This window comes from Acinonyx jubatus, chromosome B3, assembly GCF_027475565.1.
Source record: "Acinonyx jubatus isolate Ajub_Pintada_27869175 chromosome B3, VMU_Ajub_asm_v1.0, whole genome shotgun sequence".
In the NCBI taxonomy this organism is placed as follows: domain Eukaryota; kingdom Metazoa; phylum Chordata; class Mammalia; order Carnivora; family Felidae; genus Acinonyx; species Acinonyx jubatus.
In genome coordinates, this window is record NC_069386.1 from 37,467,130 (window position 1) to 37,481,807 (window position 14,678).

The 14,678-nt window shown below is 47.9% G+C and overlaps 1 protein-coding gene across 4 annotated transcripts in view; it reads right to left on the bottom strand.

Annotated features, from left to right (window-relative positions):
- SMAD3 (SMAD family member 3) overlaps nucleotides 1-14,678 on the bottom strand; it is a 120,075-nt gene that overhangs the window by 42,978 nt on the left and 62,419 nt on the right. The window contains exon 1 of one of the 4 annotated variants that reach the window (XM_053223832.1): nucleotides 8,656-11,703. The exons of the other annotated variants lie outside the window; for them this stretch is intronic. Coding sequence (XP_053079807.1) covers nucleotides 8,656-8,765 — 110 coding nt within the window. The 5' untranslated portion in view covers nucleotides 8,766-11,703. Of the gene's footprint in view, nucleotides 1-8,655; nucleotides 11,704-14,678 lie in introns of those variants that run through there. 4 annotated transcript variants of the gene reach the window in all.

Sequence of the window (14,678 nt, forward strand, 5' to 3'; positions counted from 1 at the left end):
TCCCAAACTATCTGGGACCCAAAATGGAAATCACAGCTGTCGGCTAGCAAAGCAGCAAATACCACAACAAAGGGCAGGGGCGCCCAGCAAGAGAAGGAAGGCCAGAGCCAGCCGTTGCTGTGCAGGACTGCGTTCTTGCACCCGGTACTCCTCCAGCTGTTGGGGCCCCAGTGCTATCAAGGCCTGTATTTCAAGTAAGCCAGGGGCCCATCTCCCTGGGCCGTTTAAACAGCTCTTTCTCCTCCTTCCTTGGCCAGAGCAGCAGAACACCACGCCACGGGGCCTGGATTGTTTGGTAACAATGGAGGGAATATTAAACAAGGGCTGAAGACGGGAAGTGAATCACAGACTTCTCAAACAGGCTCCTTGGAAGGAACAGGGCAGCAGGAAGGGCTGCAGGAGGCTGCGCCACTCACAGAGACGAGTGGAGCGAGAGGGAAGGTTCCTGGGAGTTCTCTTGCCCCACAATAGGGTGCCTCAAACCTCGGCCTGCCTGTCACCAGGGAGCTGCTTCATGCGTCAGGCAAGATCAAAGTCCTGAATCACCCCTGCCACCTCTTGAGGTATCCGAGGTTCTCTGTCCCCTCCATCAGGCAGGAGGAGGGGGTCAAGCTGGTTCTCCAAATGCCGACCCAACTTTCAACTTTATCCCCACACCCTTTAAAAAAGTCCAAACCTGAGACTGGGTGGCTGCAGGCTCTCCCAGCAGGGGGAATGGGCTGGGCTCAGAGCATCCATTAGTTAAATAGGGATGTTCTACACACACACACACACACACACACATGCACGCACGCACGTGCACGCAAAGAGCTGAGCAGGACTTCAGACTGCATCTAACTGACCGAGAGAAATGTCTTCTCCTGCCTCCCACCCCCAGGTCGGCACTAATTCCCACTCAGCCCTGGTGCCATGGCACAACCAGCCCCAGCACCATCTCTCACGTCCAGGTCCCACCTCCACAGACTGACCACCTGCCCTGGGCCCAAACAGCACCTTACAAGTCTACCTATGCCAGGATTCTGTCCTGTTTTAATAGCGTCTGCACAGAGCGTAGACGTACACACGGCTGCTCTGAGCAGCCACAGGGAGAGGGCTTGATCAGCAGGTCTATGTTAACTGAGGGCCTAGTATGGGCAAGGCCCTAGTATGTGCAAGAAAGCTTTCTTAACTGTGAAAAGGATCAAGGACTCATGGACCAAACTAGAAAACATTTAAGCATCTGGGTGCAAGAGCAGGGGCAAGGGCACCCCATGGTTTGTGCAAATCTGCCCTCATTTTTGCCTGATAGGCATGTTTTCTTCACTTCATCTTGCTTTTCCCACACCTGCCTCACCTTCATTAAAACAACACTGACCAGTTATCTTCTATAAGCAAGTTCTTTGCTAAGTACTTTATATGAATAGCCTTTAATCCTACTTCCCAAAAGACAATGAAGTTCAGAGAGGTTAAGATTCTACCACGAGGTCACACAGCAAGCAAGAGAACATAATCAACCTTCAACTCCAAACATGAAAGCCCAGGGTCTTCCCACTGTGTCATGCTATTGCCCTACACAGCCACTTGCCTTGAAGGGGGTCAAGTAGAAACAAGAGGAGACTGGGAACCAGGACATGGATCCCAACTCTGGCTCCTCTCTGCCACCTGGGTGACCTCAGGTAAGATGCCCTATCTTCCAGGGCTGGTTCCCTCACTGGGACAATAGTGCTATCTAGGAAGGCTGTCAAGGGGCTCACACGAGAGGCTACAAACGCCAATCTTTCATACAATAATGCTATCACCTTTCATTCATGTGCCCAAAAATACTGCCCAACAAGACAGATCATTCACCCCTGAATTTTCAACTTACTCCTGGGATAAGTTGGTGACAAGCTCAGGAGACTGTGAGCCATGAGAATACTCTAGAAACATCTGGGGACAATTTATGTTTTTTGTTTGTTTGTTTTTTTTTAATAGTACAAGCAGCTTTCAGCCAAGGCTGAAAGATGAACAACTTCTTTCCCAAGCCTCCAAAATTTTTCCAGGTGCTCCTGAAGTTCCTATCCTCATAGATTAAGGTCTTAGGCAGTTGCCTGGGTCCCCCAAGTCCCAGTTCTGCTATTAGTGACTCTGTGTCAGTTATTCCCACTCTCTGAGCCTCAGCACTCATCTGTAAAATGGACAGGTCGGATGAGGTATGTCTGAGGTCCCTTCTCTGACAATCTGTGACTGCTAGAGGCTCACTGGCTTTTTGCACAAATAAGAGACTGTTTAGTGACCTTCTCCTGAGAGAAATGAAAAAGAAAGCATACTTCAAATTCCCCAGAAACACGGTGTTGGGCACCTGTAAGGGGCTGCCCAAATGCTGGAAACAAAACCGCCATGGTGAACTCCCACCCTTACCTCGTGTGCGTGGCTTTGTGAGGCTGAGGGAATCCGTGAGGCTAACCTGCTGCCTGCACACCACCCCCATGACACAGTGCTCTGGGCAGGAATCACAGGACGGCAGAAACTACAAATGCCGGACCACAGAAGAACCAAGAGCAGGGAAGGCAGGGAACTCATCCAGTTCCAAAGAGCTGGAAAACGAGGTCAGGCCCCGAGGAGACTGTGGGAGGCAAGACTTCAACAATTTTGCAAGGATGGCACAGTTTTTTGTCTCAACGCACACGACAGCCCTATCACATGTGGGACGTGGTGCCACTAACTGCTGATCGAACCTCGTGAGCAAATCAGCTCCTGGCTGTGACCTGAAGTCCTTTGTGCTCGGCAAGTACTACTTGCAAATACTTACAGATTTAATGAAGTGAAAATTCAGGGCCAAAGGAGTTCTATACAAATATTTGCTCTTCCAAAGCATACTTAATAAGATACTCCTCCATACGAAACTTTAAAAACAAAAATAAAACAAAACCCAAACATACAAGTTCCCCATTGACGCATTTTATGTAGATGGCTTACTTCTGATGTCCTTAGCTGAAATTCTTTGCTTATTTAAACATTAAGATCAAAACTCCTGTTTACATCTGTACAATGAAGGATCACCCAGCTGTGAAAAAGGAATTCATGATTGCAACAGGCAAGAACACAGAAGAATCTGAAAATAATTATGCTATGGGAAAGAAAGCTGACCCCTCCCCCAAGAAAAGATTACATCCTCTATGATTCCATTAGTGTAAGATTTTAGAAAATTAAAACTAATGTACAGTGACAGAAAGCAGATCAGTGATTGCCTGGGGCCTGGTGAAATTACAAAGGGGCAGGAGGAGACTTTGGGGGTGACAGACATGTTCATTATCTTGATGGTGGTGATAGTTCCATGGGTGCACACATATGTCAAACACATCAAATTGTACACTTTCAGTATGTATTTTCAGTATGGATTTACGTCCCTTATACCTCAATAAAAATGTCTAAAAAAAAATTCCCGAAACCCTGATGGGAAAGTTATCAGAAAACATGATTTTAAAATGCAGCAAAGAAGCAGGGCGCCCAGACATACATTGTTCCAACAGACTGTCAAAAATGTCTTGCTCTGCTAGGCGCATGACAAACTCTGCAAAGAGCCAATATTGAAACATGAATGGGCCGTGTTATGTTCCAAAAGAGGGTGACAGGCATACATGTTAAAGATTTCCCTGAAAAAGTAGTTATGGCCGGTCTGCTACCTTAATGCCTTACCTACTTAGTAATTCACATGAAAACGTATGCAGATCCCATTACTTGATGCGGGGGTGTGGGGGGGTGGAGGGGGAAGGGAAGTACTACTCTGGGCTGACACTGATCCTAACAACAGTTCACCAGGGAAAAGCACTGGAGGGCAAGGCAACCCAAAGTGGGTCAATAAACTTCAAGTTGGCAGTAGAGAAGAGATCGTACGCAGAGACCTCCCCCCACCCTTTCTGCAGGGGAGTGAGGACTGGAGCACAGAGATCTGGCTGTTCTGCCTGGAGTTTCGGTCTGACTGGGAATGATCCATTGAGTAAAGGGACGTGCCAGGGAAAATGAGTAGGTTGTTCAAACTCAGGAGGAAACTTCTGGGTTTGCTGGACGCTGAGCTCTTTCCTGCACACGTGTACATGTCCCCGTGTTCCAGAGCAACATGGTGGGCCCACCTGATGAACCACATGGGCCCTTTCAAGAGCATCACAAGGCTATTTTGTGGGCTTTTGCAAAATCTCCTTGACAATTTGAGGTCGCTACAGCTTTGCTGTCATTTAGCACAGTGGTTTTCAAAAGGTCTTCAGAGGCCAGCAGCCTCTACATTAACTCAGGCCTCTGGACTCCCCTATCCCAGCCTCCTATTCCAAAACAAACCAGATGTCTAATTCTCTATCCATCAAGAAGCCTGAGATTTGGGGGTGGGTGGGGTGCATATCAGGAACATCACTCAGAAACCTCTTATCTAGGACACTGAGCAGAAAAAGCACTTAACACAGTTAAGACTGACACTGGGTGGGGGGAAGCAAAGGTGGGGGGCAGGCATTAACAAGGTGAAAAATAGAGTGTCACCATTCCTGAAGGAAATTCTTTCCAACCCGTTGGTGATTTGTCCTCAAAAGTTCTGCAGAAAGTCCTAGTTTATTGCCAACCCAGCCCCGGGGTCGAGTGTTTCTAGTGCAATTCCACACAAACCATGGAGGCTCAGTAAACGTTCACAGATGGTGATGAATTCCTACTTCTGGCCAAGTACACAGGGCAAACAAGCAAACAAACAAACAAACCCTAGCTATTAAACATTTGAATGCCGATGGTCCTGAAACGATGGCGAAAAAAGACACATGGAAGAATGAACACACAAAAGGAAATGAAACCGAACAGGTTAGCATAGTGGGCAAGAGAGCAGTGGAAGCCAACTAGGACCTGACCTCGCATTGCCCAGCTGTGTGGCCTGGTGCAGATTACTTAAGCTCTCTGCGTCTCGGTTGCCTCAAATTATCCTAGGAGTAGATGTTATCCCCAATTTGAAATTCATGGTGCAGGAGACCGGGAAATGTGAGTGACATTTTACAGCATCAAGGGCAGTCTCTCCAAGAGCTGCTATCCTCACCCCATCCCACCCCACCCCCCAGGTGAACAGAGTCTTTAGAGCTCAATCGCTTTTCTGGGGGCTTCTGGCTACAAATTCAGCTGCTAGAAGATACAAATAAGTGAGGACCTGCTAGGGGTCCATCAGACATAAGAGCCACAGACGAGAAAGAGGCCACGGAGTCTAGTAGGTATACAGCAGATAGCCTCAAGACTTTCTGGTAATGAAAGACCAGCTGAGGGGTCATCTAACCCCCTAAGCACAGAATGCAAAGTTCGGCTATATACAAAGCTGAACGCAGTCTGCTCCTCAGTGACTTCTTCCTCCTGGTCCTCGCAGGACCTTCAAAGACTACGCAGAACAAGTGTCCCTGGCTGGGATTTCTCTGCTCCAGCTTCTACATCCCCAGGTTTTTCTTTAGATGAGGATCCTCTCCTGGGGACTTCTGCTGTGTTAAGCTTGCATTCATCCTGGTCAGAATCTCAGAGGAGGGGCACGGAATCACAACAGCCTGTGATACAGAGTGTGAGTAAGACACAGCTCACCCCAAAACATTAAACAAAATACGGCATAACAGAGAGAGTGCTTTGAACATTAACAGGTGCTCAATAAATATTTATTGTGCAAATGAATGCTCAAGGGAAGCCAAGTTAAGCTCCCCTCTCCTCTTCCCCACCTCGCTTGTGGTCAATCTGGGCAACTTCCGTAAGAAACTTCCCGTTGCCGGAATTCAAACACACAGAAGACAGCCACCAATTAATTGGTCTGGGCCGGAGGTTGAAAACAGGCAGTAGCCTACAGATGTTGTACTTGGCCTGCACAGTGTTTTTAAGATTTTTTAATTAGTTGTCATCTTTTAAAAGCTGGGAGGTTTCATATGTAAATCTAGATCTGGGGCATCTCTGGAAAATAAAAAATCAGAAGATCTGGTAACACTTGACCACTGGCTGATGCCCCAAAGCCCCTTCTGCCTGGAAATGAATGCTCGGCCCTGCTGGGTCTTCACCCACCGGGCACTGCTTCCTGCACTCTGCCTGTCCCCATGAGCATCTGAAACATCACTCCTTGTCAAACAAAATGGAACCTGAAAGGACAGGAACTGGCCTTGATAGGGCAACCACGTGCCCGTTTATCTGGGATAGCCCCACTCATACCTACTGTCCTGGTGTCATTGGTAAGGACACTCCCCTTTACTTCCAGAGACCAGGCTTGGGTAACAAGCTGTCTGGTCGCCCTGAGCCTCTACCAGCTCTAGACCAGTCTGCCTCACCTCGAGGATTCTGTACCCAGAGATCTCAGAAGGAGGGCCACTTGCTCTCTACACAGTTTCCTACCGTGAGGACTGCAAGCTTCTGGTGGAGTTTGCTCCACAAACAATGCCTTCAAACACGCAGCAGGGCTCATGGGACGCTTCCTGATGGCTATCTCCAGGCTGCGTCAGTGGCCAGCCCCTGACAGCCTGCAGCACTGAGTGCCAGGGGGAGGCTGTGGAGGGATGGCCAGGACTACACTGTGCACATGGTGTGGGCAGAGGTCAAGCAAGTGTTAGGGAGAAGAAAGGAGCGTGATTACCAATTCTACCTCTGGAAACCCTTTCTCTTGCCTGAAGTCAAAGGAGAACTAAGGCCACTGCCCCCTTCACCCTTGCTTTCAGTGGGGACTAGAAGAGAGGATGGTGGCTTTTATGATGAGATAAGTCATCTATTTGGATTTACTATCTCTTCCAGAACCTTGCACCATCCTGGATCAAACCTATTGACTTGTCAGGGCCGGGGTCACAGTCTACACCGATGTCTGCAGACAGACTTACCAAACCTTTAACTGAGTGAAGTTGGGTCGGAGTTAAAAAGAAAGAAAGAATCTAATTACCCAACATCTTGGGGGCCTTTTAGTGTAGCCAGGAAGTACCTTGCTTTAGGAGGGATGCTTGACAAAGTCACAAGGGCAGGAAAAGCAGGCAACGTGAGCTGTTTTTCATTGCAAACTGAAACACCCAGCCAACTCCAGAACCCACTGGGGCTGCTGCATTCTTAATGTTTATTTATTTTTGAGACAGAGCATGAGCAGGGGAGGGGCAGAGAACGAGGGAGACACAGAATCAGAAACAGGCTCCAGGCTCTGAGCTATCAGCGCAGAGCCTGATGCAGGGCTCAAACTCACGGACCATGAGATCATGACTTGAGCTGAAGTTGGGTGTTTAACCAACTGAGCCACCCAGGCACCCCCAGGGCTGCTGCATTCTTAAAGCCTTCCTAACACACCTGAATTCCAGCCTAGGCCAATGCAGAGGCTTTATATTTTAACCCTAACATCAAAGCCTTCCGTTCCCAGTCTTTTAAGGGTTAAAGATCAGGGACAGAATGATTTCACTGAGGGAGGAGGACAGCAGAAATGGCACCCTCCCCATCATAAAACTTCTGGCAAGAACAGACTGTGCAGAGGGGAAGGCAGGGCAGAAAACTGTGTGCTGCTGTCTTGACATTTTATAGAAAAACCCAATGTAACTAGATATCATAGGGCATCTGAGGCTTATTTTTCTCCCACATGTGAGCAAACAGAAGAAAACCTGGATTTAAATTAAAAAAAAAAAAAAGAACTAAGTTAACATATAGTGTAATAATGATTTCAGGAATAGAATTTAGTGATTCATCACTTACATGTAACACCCAGTGCTCATCCCAAAAGTGCCCTCCTTAATGCCCATCACCCATTTAGCCCATCCCCCTGCCCACCTCCCCTCCAGTAACCCTCAGTTTTATTCTCTGTATTTAAGAGTCTCTTACGGTTTGTCTCCCTATCTTATTTTTTCCTTCCCTTCCCCTATTTTTATCTGTTTTGTTTCTTAATTTCCACACGAGTGAAATCATGTATTTGTCTTTCTCTGACTTATTTTGCAGAACACACTCCAGTTCCATCCACACAGAAAAGCTGGTTCTTAAAAATCCTTAAGATACACGTGAATTTAAATTCCTCACCTTTTCTTCCTAAGTGAGCATATCACAAGAATCTGTGTGTAAGCTTCCTTTGGTAGCTATCTCAGATAAGCCCAAGCCCACTTTACTGGGCAGCAGGAGAGCTAAGAGAAGACACGATCTGTGTCTAAATGGGTTCCCGACGCTTTGATCTCTCAGTTAACTCCGTAAACAGGCACAGGGAAAGGCTTTTGCTCTGAAGTGGGCAATCAGCTACTGTTGTTGAAACATTGAATAAAACCCCACAAAAAGGCGAAAGAGAAGACACATCAAAAGAAATTATATTTCACATCTTTCCTGATCAAGTCAACCAACAGCGATGGTTTGGAGGGTTAACGGGATGGAGGCTTGCCATCTCTCAGGGAGGGGAGGAGTTGAAGGGTATTTATAAATTCTCAGCTGGCTTTGGCCAGGGCCGCTTTTATTGATCTAGACAAACACAAATTATGATGGCTGACATGACTTGTATACACAAATAGCCGTCTGAAAACAGTCACAGGCCTAATTGAAGGAGACAGAAAAAAAAAAAAAAAAAAAATCAAAGGATGGACAAACGGGGGAACAACAGCAACAACAACAACAACAAAAAAACCGCCCTGACCCACAGAGCACCATTCTGGCTGCCTGGAGAAGCTGAGCAGGGGCCTTTCCTTTGAGGGGAGGTGGATGTTTACTTACACAGAGGAGTTCGCTTCCCTTGGGTGTAAGTGTCCCAGGGAAGCCACCCAGCGCAGCCATGACTGGAAAGAAGGAACAGCAACCTTTGCCAGCAGGCCCTCCCTGCGCATTCAGCTCCAGAGGCAGGCCCGGCCCTGATGTCATGTGGGGGAGCAGAGTCCCGGACACCGGAACCCAGCAGAGGGCCATGAGTAACGCCTCTGCTTCACTCACGCAGGGGGTTTCCTATGGGAACAGTGGCTTCCTGACACCCCAAGCATGCACATCCCCACCCGGAGCGGGATAAAGCCGGAAGGCCTTTAACAGCTCTCTGGCCAGCAAGCTTGTGGACCAACAGGGAGACCAGCCCGCAGAGGAGAGAGCACTTGTCTCCATCCACTGGGCTTACCGGCACACCGGCCTGGAGCTGCCCCTTCGGACGTCTGCCCAGGGTGCGGGCACGGAGTGTGAATTTGGAAGGTCACAGGGCAGGAGGTGGGGAAGCTGAAGACAGACAACACAGCCCTTCCTAGGAGAGGCCTGACGTCTAAGAGCTCCCGTTTTCTCTATCACTAAGAAGAAAGCACAAACAACACCCCCCAAAGGAGAAATCCAAGGGGAGAATACCTCACAAGCTTGTTCTCGACTCTTGAAAAAACAAGACATTTCGACCTGTCATTCCGGTCCCCGACAGGAAAGAAAAAGGGTACTGGAGAGACCGAACCCCAAACAAAACTGGTAATGGCTAACATCACACACCTGAAACATCTGTTGACGATAAACAGTGGATCCAAGAATCCTATCTTCTTGGCAACCATGAATAACTGCAAAATCCACCCAAGTAAAAATTAAATCTCAAAGATAAAAAAGCTCAACATAAAAGTGAAAGTAGCTAAAACAGCAGGCAATGAAAGTCCTGGACTAAAACCTGATGGGAAAAAAATCCAGTAACTCAAATAATGCAAAGTTTTACCCAGGAGAATTGGGCTCAGTGGCAAAAAAAAAAAAAAAAAAGTTAAAAAGCTCAAAATGGCAGAAATTAAAATCAGTACCGACAACAAGAAAGCAAACAAAACAGAAGTTTTGTTGTAAATGTACATGAGAAAGAGCTGATGCTAACGAAAATAATTTCAGTTAAAAAAAAACAAAGAACTCCAGAATAGTTTCACTGTGGGTACACAGCAAATGGCTGACATATTACATTGACTTGTAGTCAGTTTAAAATGATAAAATGAAAAATGTCCTAGACATTTTCAGTAAAGCTAGGTCAAAGGTCAAGCCCAGAAGACTGCCTCCCAATTTCCCTTAAGAGGAAGGAGGACCCCTCCCCTCCGTTGGGCATCTATCACCGTGCCTAGACCAGGGCCGGGCACCATGAAGAGTAGACATGGTGGGAAAAACGCCTTCGGCCACCAGGAGATGGCCTTCTGGTTCTAGCAGTGTCTCTGACCTGACCTTAGTCGGATGGCTACCTCTCTCTTCCGGGGACCACACACAGGTTTAGGCTTGCTTGCTAAGAAACCCTAAGAAGCCATGGGGCTGGCCCCACTTGGAAGGCCCAGTGACCTCCAGTTCTTCACACTGTGGGGAGGGTAGAGCGGGCGGGGGGTGGGGATACCTCTGTTGGGGTGGAGGTCAGGGTAGGAGGGCAGTGCACAATTTTAAGGGTTACTTCTTTGTATGTTCCAAGTTCTCTGTAACAGTAACATGTTACAGTTGTGATCAAGGCAGTGGGGAGGGGTGGGGAGGTATTACCAAAAAAAAGCCAAAACACCTGCTCTAACAATAACCAACTCCGGAATGTATTTACTCACATGAAAGGCCCAGATGACCCTGGGAGCTCAGGACCGCACAAGCTCAAAATTGCAATTACGCAGGGGGGTGGGGTCAAGTTTTAAGTCAAAGGCAAGGGATTTATAATTTTGGAATTTCCATTTGGGAACAAGTGGGTTTATTCTTTTTCTGAAGTCACATTCTCCTGGCCTTGAGTGTGCTGGCTGCTTCTTCCTGAATGCTGATCCTTTGCTTTGGTGGTTCAGACACATTCCAATGGGGGCAATTTGACTTCATAAACAATAGGCTACAAAATCCCAGCTGGGAAAAACACACACCAATTCCAGGAGAGTAAACACCTGTGAGGAGGGAGGAAGATGAATAGGAAGAAGGCAGGAGTAACAGGAGGCCTTCAGCAGTCTTTTAATTTTTCTTAATAAAGAAGACATTACAGATATCTGAAATGAATACTTGAAAAACATTAACATTCGTTACATCTGATGGAAAGTGGGCAAGTTATAATTTACCTGTAACGTGCATTTTTCACATCTGTATGCTACAATGAAAATACCTGCACAAAACCCCAACAACAATAGACCAAGGCCAGGCTCCTGATGTCGTGGAAAGGGTGTATGAACCAGCACAGACCCAGCAGAGAAAATCCAAGTTCACAGCCCTTTGGTATGTAAACACTTAGGAAATTCTTGGCCTGAGAGTATAGACAACAACATATTAACTTGTCTCTGTCTTCTATAATTTTTGTTATCATGGGGGGAAAAAGTTATTTAAAAAAAAAAAAATGAGTGGAAGGGAAAAAAGAAAACTCTTCTTTAAACAGGGCCTACTTGGCACCAGATGCTTTGCGAGAAGTTCTGGGTATCAGCTCATCTAATCTTAACAGTCAAGAAGGGTGTTGTGACCCCTTATTTTCCCAAAGGAGGGAGCTGAGCTTCCAAAGGGTGAAGCCACTGGCCCAAGGTTATGAAGGCAGCAACAGCTGAGAGAGAAGCAAGCTGGCCCAGGGCTGCCTCCCTGAACTTCTGGCACAGGGAGGGGACCTCCAAGTAAGAGGGACTCACTGGGGCCACCCTCTCTCCTCCGCTAACCCACCTGCCACCCTTCACGGTATCCCATGGGTTGGCCAGAACCCAGATGGCAAACCACTGCAACAGACAAGGAGCCTTCCAAAACACAGGCCTTCCTCTCTGGTCTCTGCCATTCCAAAATCAGGCCAGCTCTGTCCCTTGCACCTCCTTAAGTTTCCTCATGCAGCTTTCCCTAGACAGGGCCACCTGGGATGCATCCCCCCCCCCCGCCCCCCCTCAGGACACTGGGAGGGTCTGAAGGGCTGAGGGCATGGGTGCCAGTGTCCCCTGCCTCACAATCACATTAAACTTCACCTCTACAGACCTCAGTTTCCTCATCTGTAGAAGAACGGAGGCACCACTGTGTCTCACACGGTCTCTGTATTAGGTGCTCTTAGAACAGAGCCTGGCACAGTCACATGCAAATATTTACCATTAATATAATGGTTCTTCGCAACCCCATGGGCATATGATTTTTCCCAATACCTAGACTTCAGACTTTTCAAGAAGGGGATCATGCCTTTAGTAAGTAAGACATCCTGTTAGTAAGAAAAGTGATGGAGGGCGGCCAGGGACTCCCAGAAGTGGCTTTTCACAGTGTTCTGCCAATCTGAAGTCTCTGTGTAACACACGCACACGCGCATACACACACAACTGGGGGAGATGACGTCACAGGGCTTCACCTCCAGTGGGTCAGTGAGAACAGCATTTCAAAAGGCCTCTGATGGCTCAATGGCATCTCAAAGACCCAGTTCATCCGGCTTAGGGAGCCCCAGGAAGAGCTCCTGCTGCAAACAGCTCAACACTGACACACATTCCCTGCTAACTAACCACAGGCTGATTTCACTCACACGACAGCACATTCTAAGTGTGCAGTGCTGGGGCTTGGCTTGGGGTGAGCCTGGGGATTCACCAGGCTCCTTAAAGTGAGACACACAGGATTTTACACCTGTACCCTGAGTGCATGGCAGAGGGGGGACTCTGACCGGATCACCTCTAGTCCAACAGGGAGCACCACTCTGGGCAGGAGTACATCTCAATGCGAAACATGAAAGGCTCAAGCTGATTAGCACCTGGGAAGCAGGGAGAGTGGTGCCCGGAGTGTCAGAGCATAGGTTCTGTGCTATGTGACTTTGGGCAAGTCACTGACGCTCCCTGAATCGCTCAGCTGCCCTACTCAGAAAATGAGAAGGTTACAACAGATCAGTATGAAGTCCCTGCCAGTTTTTAGATTGTTGGAAAAGTGCGTTTTTCTGGGAGAATATTTGAGTCTGTCTTACTTTCCCAAAATCACAGACTTGAGTGAAAACCAAAGCAACTCTTGGGTGCCCCCCCAACACCCATCTGCTTCTGCTAGAGTTCCTGTCGGTCCCTGAAAAGTCCTCCCAACCCTGTTCTAATTTGTAGTTAATTACAAGGAACTGCACTTATATTCATTTTTGGGTTTACAAATGGAAAATACTAATGACTCTGTAAATTAATTTCAGATTTGGCTCCATAATTTCTGGCAAGAAGATCATACTCTGTTTTCCTTCTCATTGTTTTTAGAGGCAAATGGCAACTCAGCCCACCCCCCAAAAATACATTAAAAATTCCAATTAAGCTTTTCTGAAAAAGCGGCAGTATAATAGTGGCATTTGGGGCAAACTTATGTTACAGTGTGGAAGATTACAGCTGTAAGCCAGGAAGTACGCACATGGGCCGAAGGGAACATGGTTTTCCTTGGGCAAGAACACGGATTCCAGGTCCGGGAGGGCTCTTCCCGTTCCTGCCAGCATCTCGGCAAATGCTGTCAAATTCACCCTTCCAAACAGATGGTCACAGCAACCTGCCCAGAGAGGAGGCACACACCCCACACCGGGCAAGACCTGGTCTCTGCCGCTTTGGCGAGACTACTGTATCGTGTCCTGTATGCAACACAGATAGGCCATCACCAAATCGGACAAGCGTTCTAAGGGAGTGACCGGGAGGGTGAAGAGGCACAGGACATGGGTCAGAGGAGATGAGGAAGCAGATGATGCTTTGTAGGGAGGAGAGAAATCTGAGCAGACAGGGTAGGTTGTCCGAAAGGATAGAAGACTTAATGGTGGGCTGGCCTAAAGGGTGGGGAAGTTACAGGGAAGCAGATTTCTGCTCAACTTGAGTTTATTAGAAGGAGAGAAAGTACACAGCGCTGCCTTAGGATGACAAGTGGAGGGTGTCAGCAGCTTGCAGATGATAAGCCATCTTACATTCAAGTCATGCTTCCCCGGAATTCAGTACTGTGAAGCACGGCTCCTCATTCGACGCGTGTACCACTTCTCCAAAGCCAACAACAAAAACCTACTCAAAAGTACATCTTCCCAATATGGAAATGGGAACTCAGAGGGTTGGGGCCACGCTTCTAGTCAAGCAGCTAATAAGTGCAGGTGCAGGGAACCGAACCCAGACCTCCTATGCAATGCTCTTCCCTTCTAATTCCTCCTATTCCAGAGCCTCAGAACCCCTGATCCTTGGATCAGAAGGCTGGGCTTGGGGGTCCTGTCCCATCATCAGTCCCCTACAGGAGGCACAAGGCATCCACCCTGGTCTAGCTCCATCTTGCCTAGGAAGGGATTCCTAAGGGGACCGAACACCATGCAGTGTGCATGACCTTTGATTTTCTATCGCAGACAAGGGCAAACAGTGAGACTGTTCCTCTCAAAGCCACGCCACACCCCCGGCACAGGTGGCAGGGACAGAGTCATTCACCCAGCAAGTGCTAAATTCTGAATGTCCACATGCTATAAAGTATGGTGAGGGTCAGGCTGAGGTTCCCGGCATGGGAACCTACCATTCTCACAGAGCAAGGAGATGCACTGTCATGTACCTACATGGCAGGGTCCATATGGCTGACCTCTTTAAGACTCAGTATCTCCCTCTAGGAAGTCAACGGTTTGCTAGTCATTCTCCATGAGATGGAGTCCCATGTCTCTAAAGCATAGGACCTCTCAGGTGGCCACCACTATGGGCTGGGTTCTCTGCAGGCTATTGGTTCCATGGAAGATGATGGCCCTAAGTGCTCCCAGTCTAGGGAAGATCATACCCTATGCATGCCTTGTATAATGAGGGAAAAGAAGCAGGTCAGAGGAACAGAGAGATACCCTGATGGGGCACACACACTTTATCTCTCTCACACTAATACATCAGTCTTAGGTAGTATCCCAA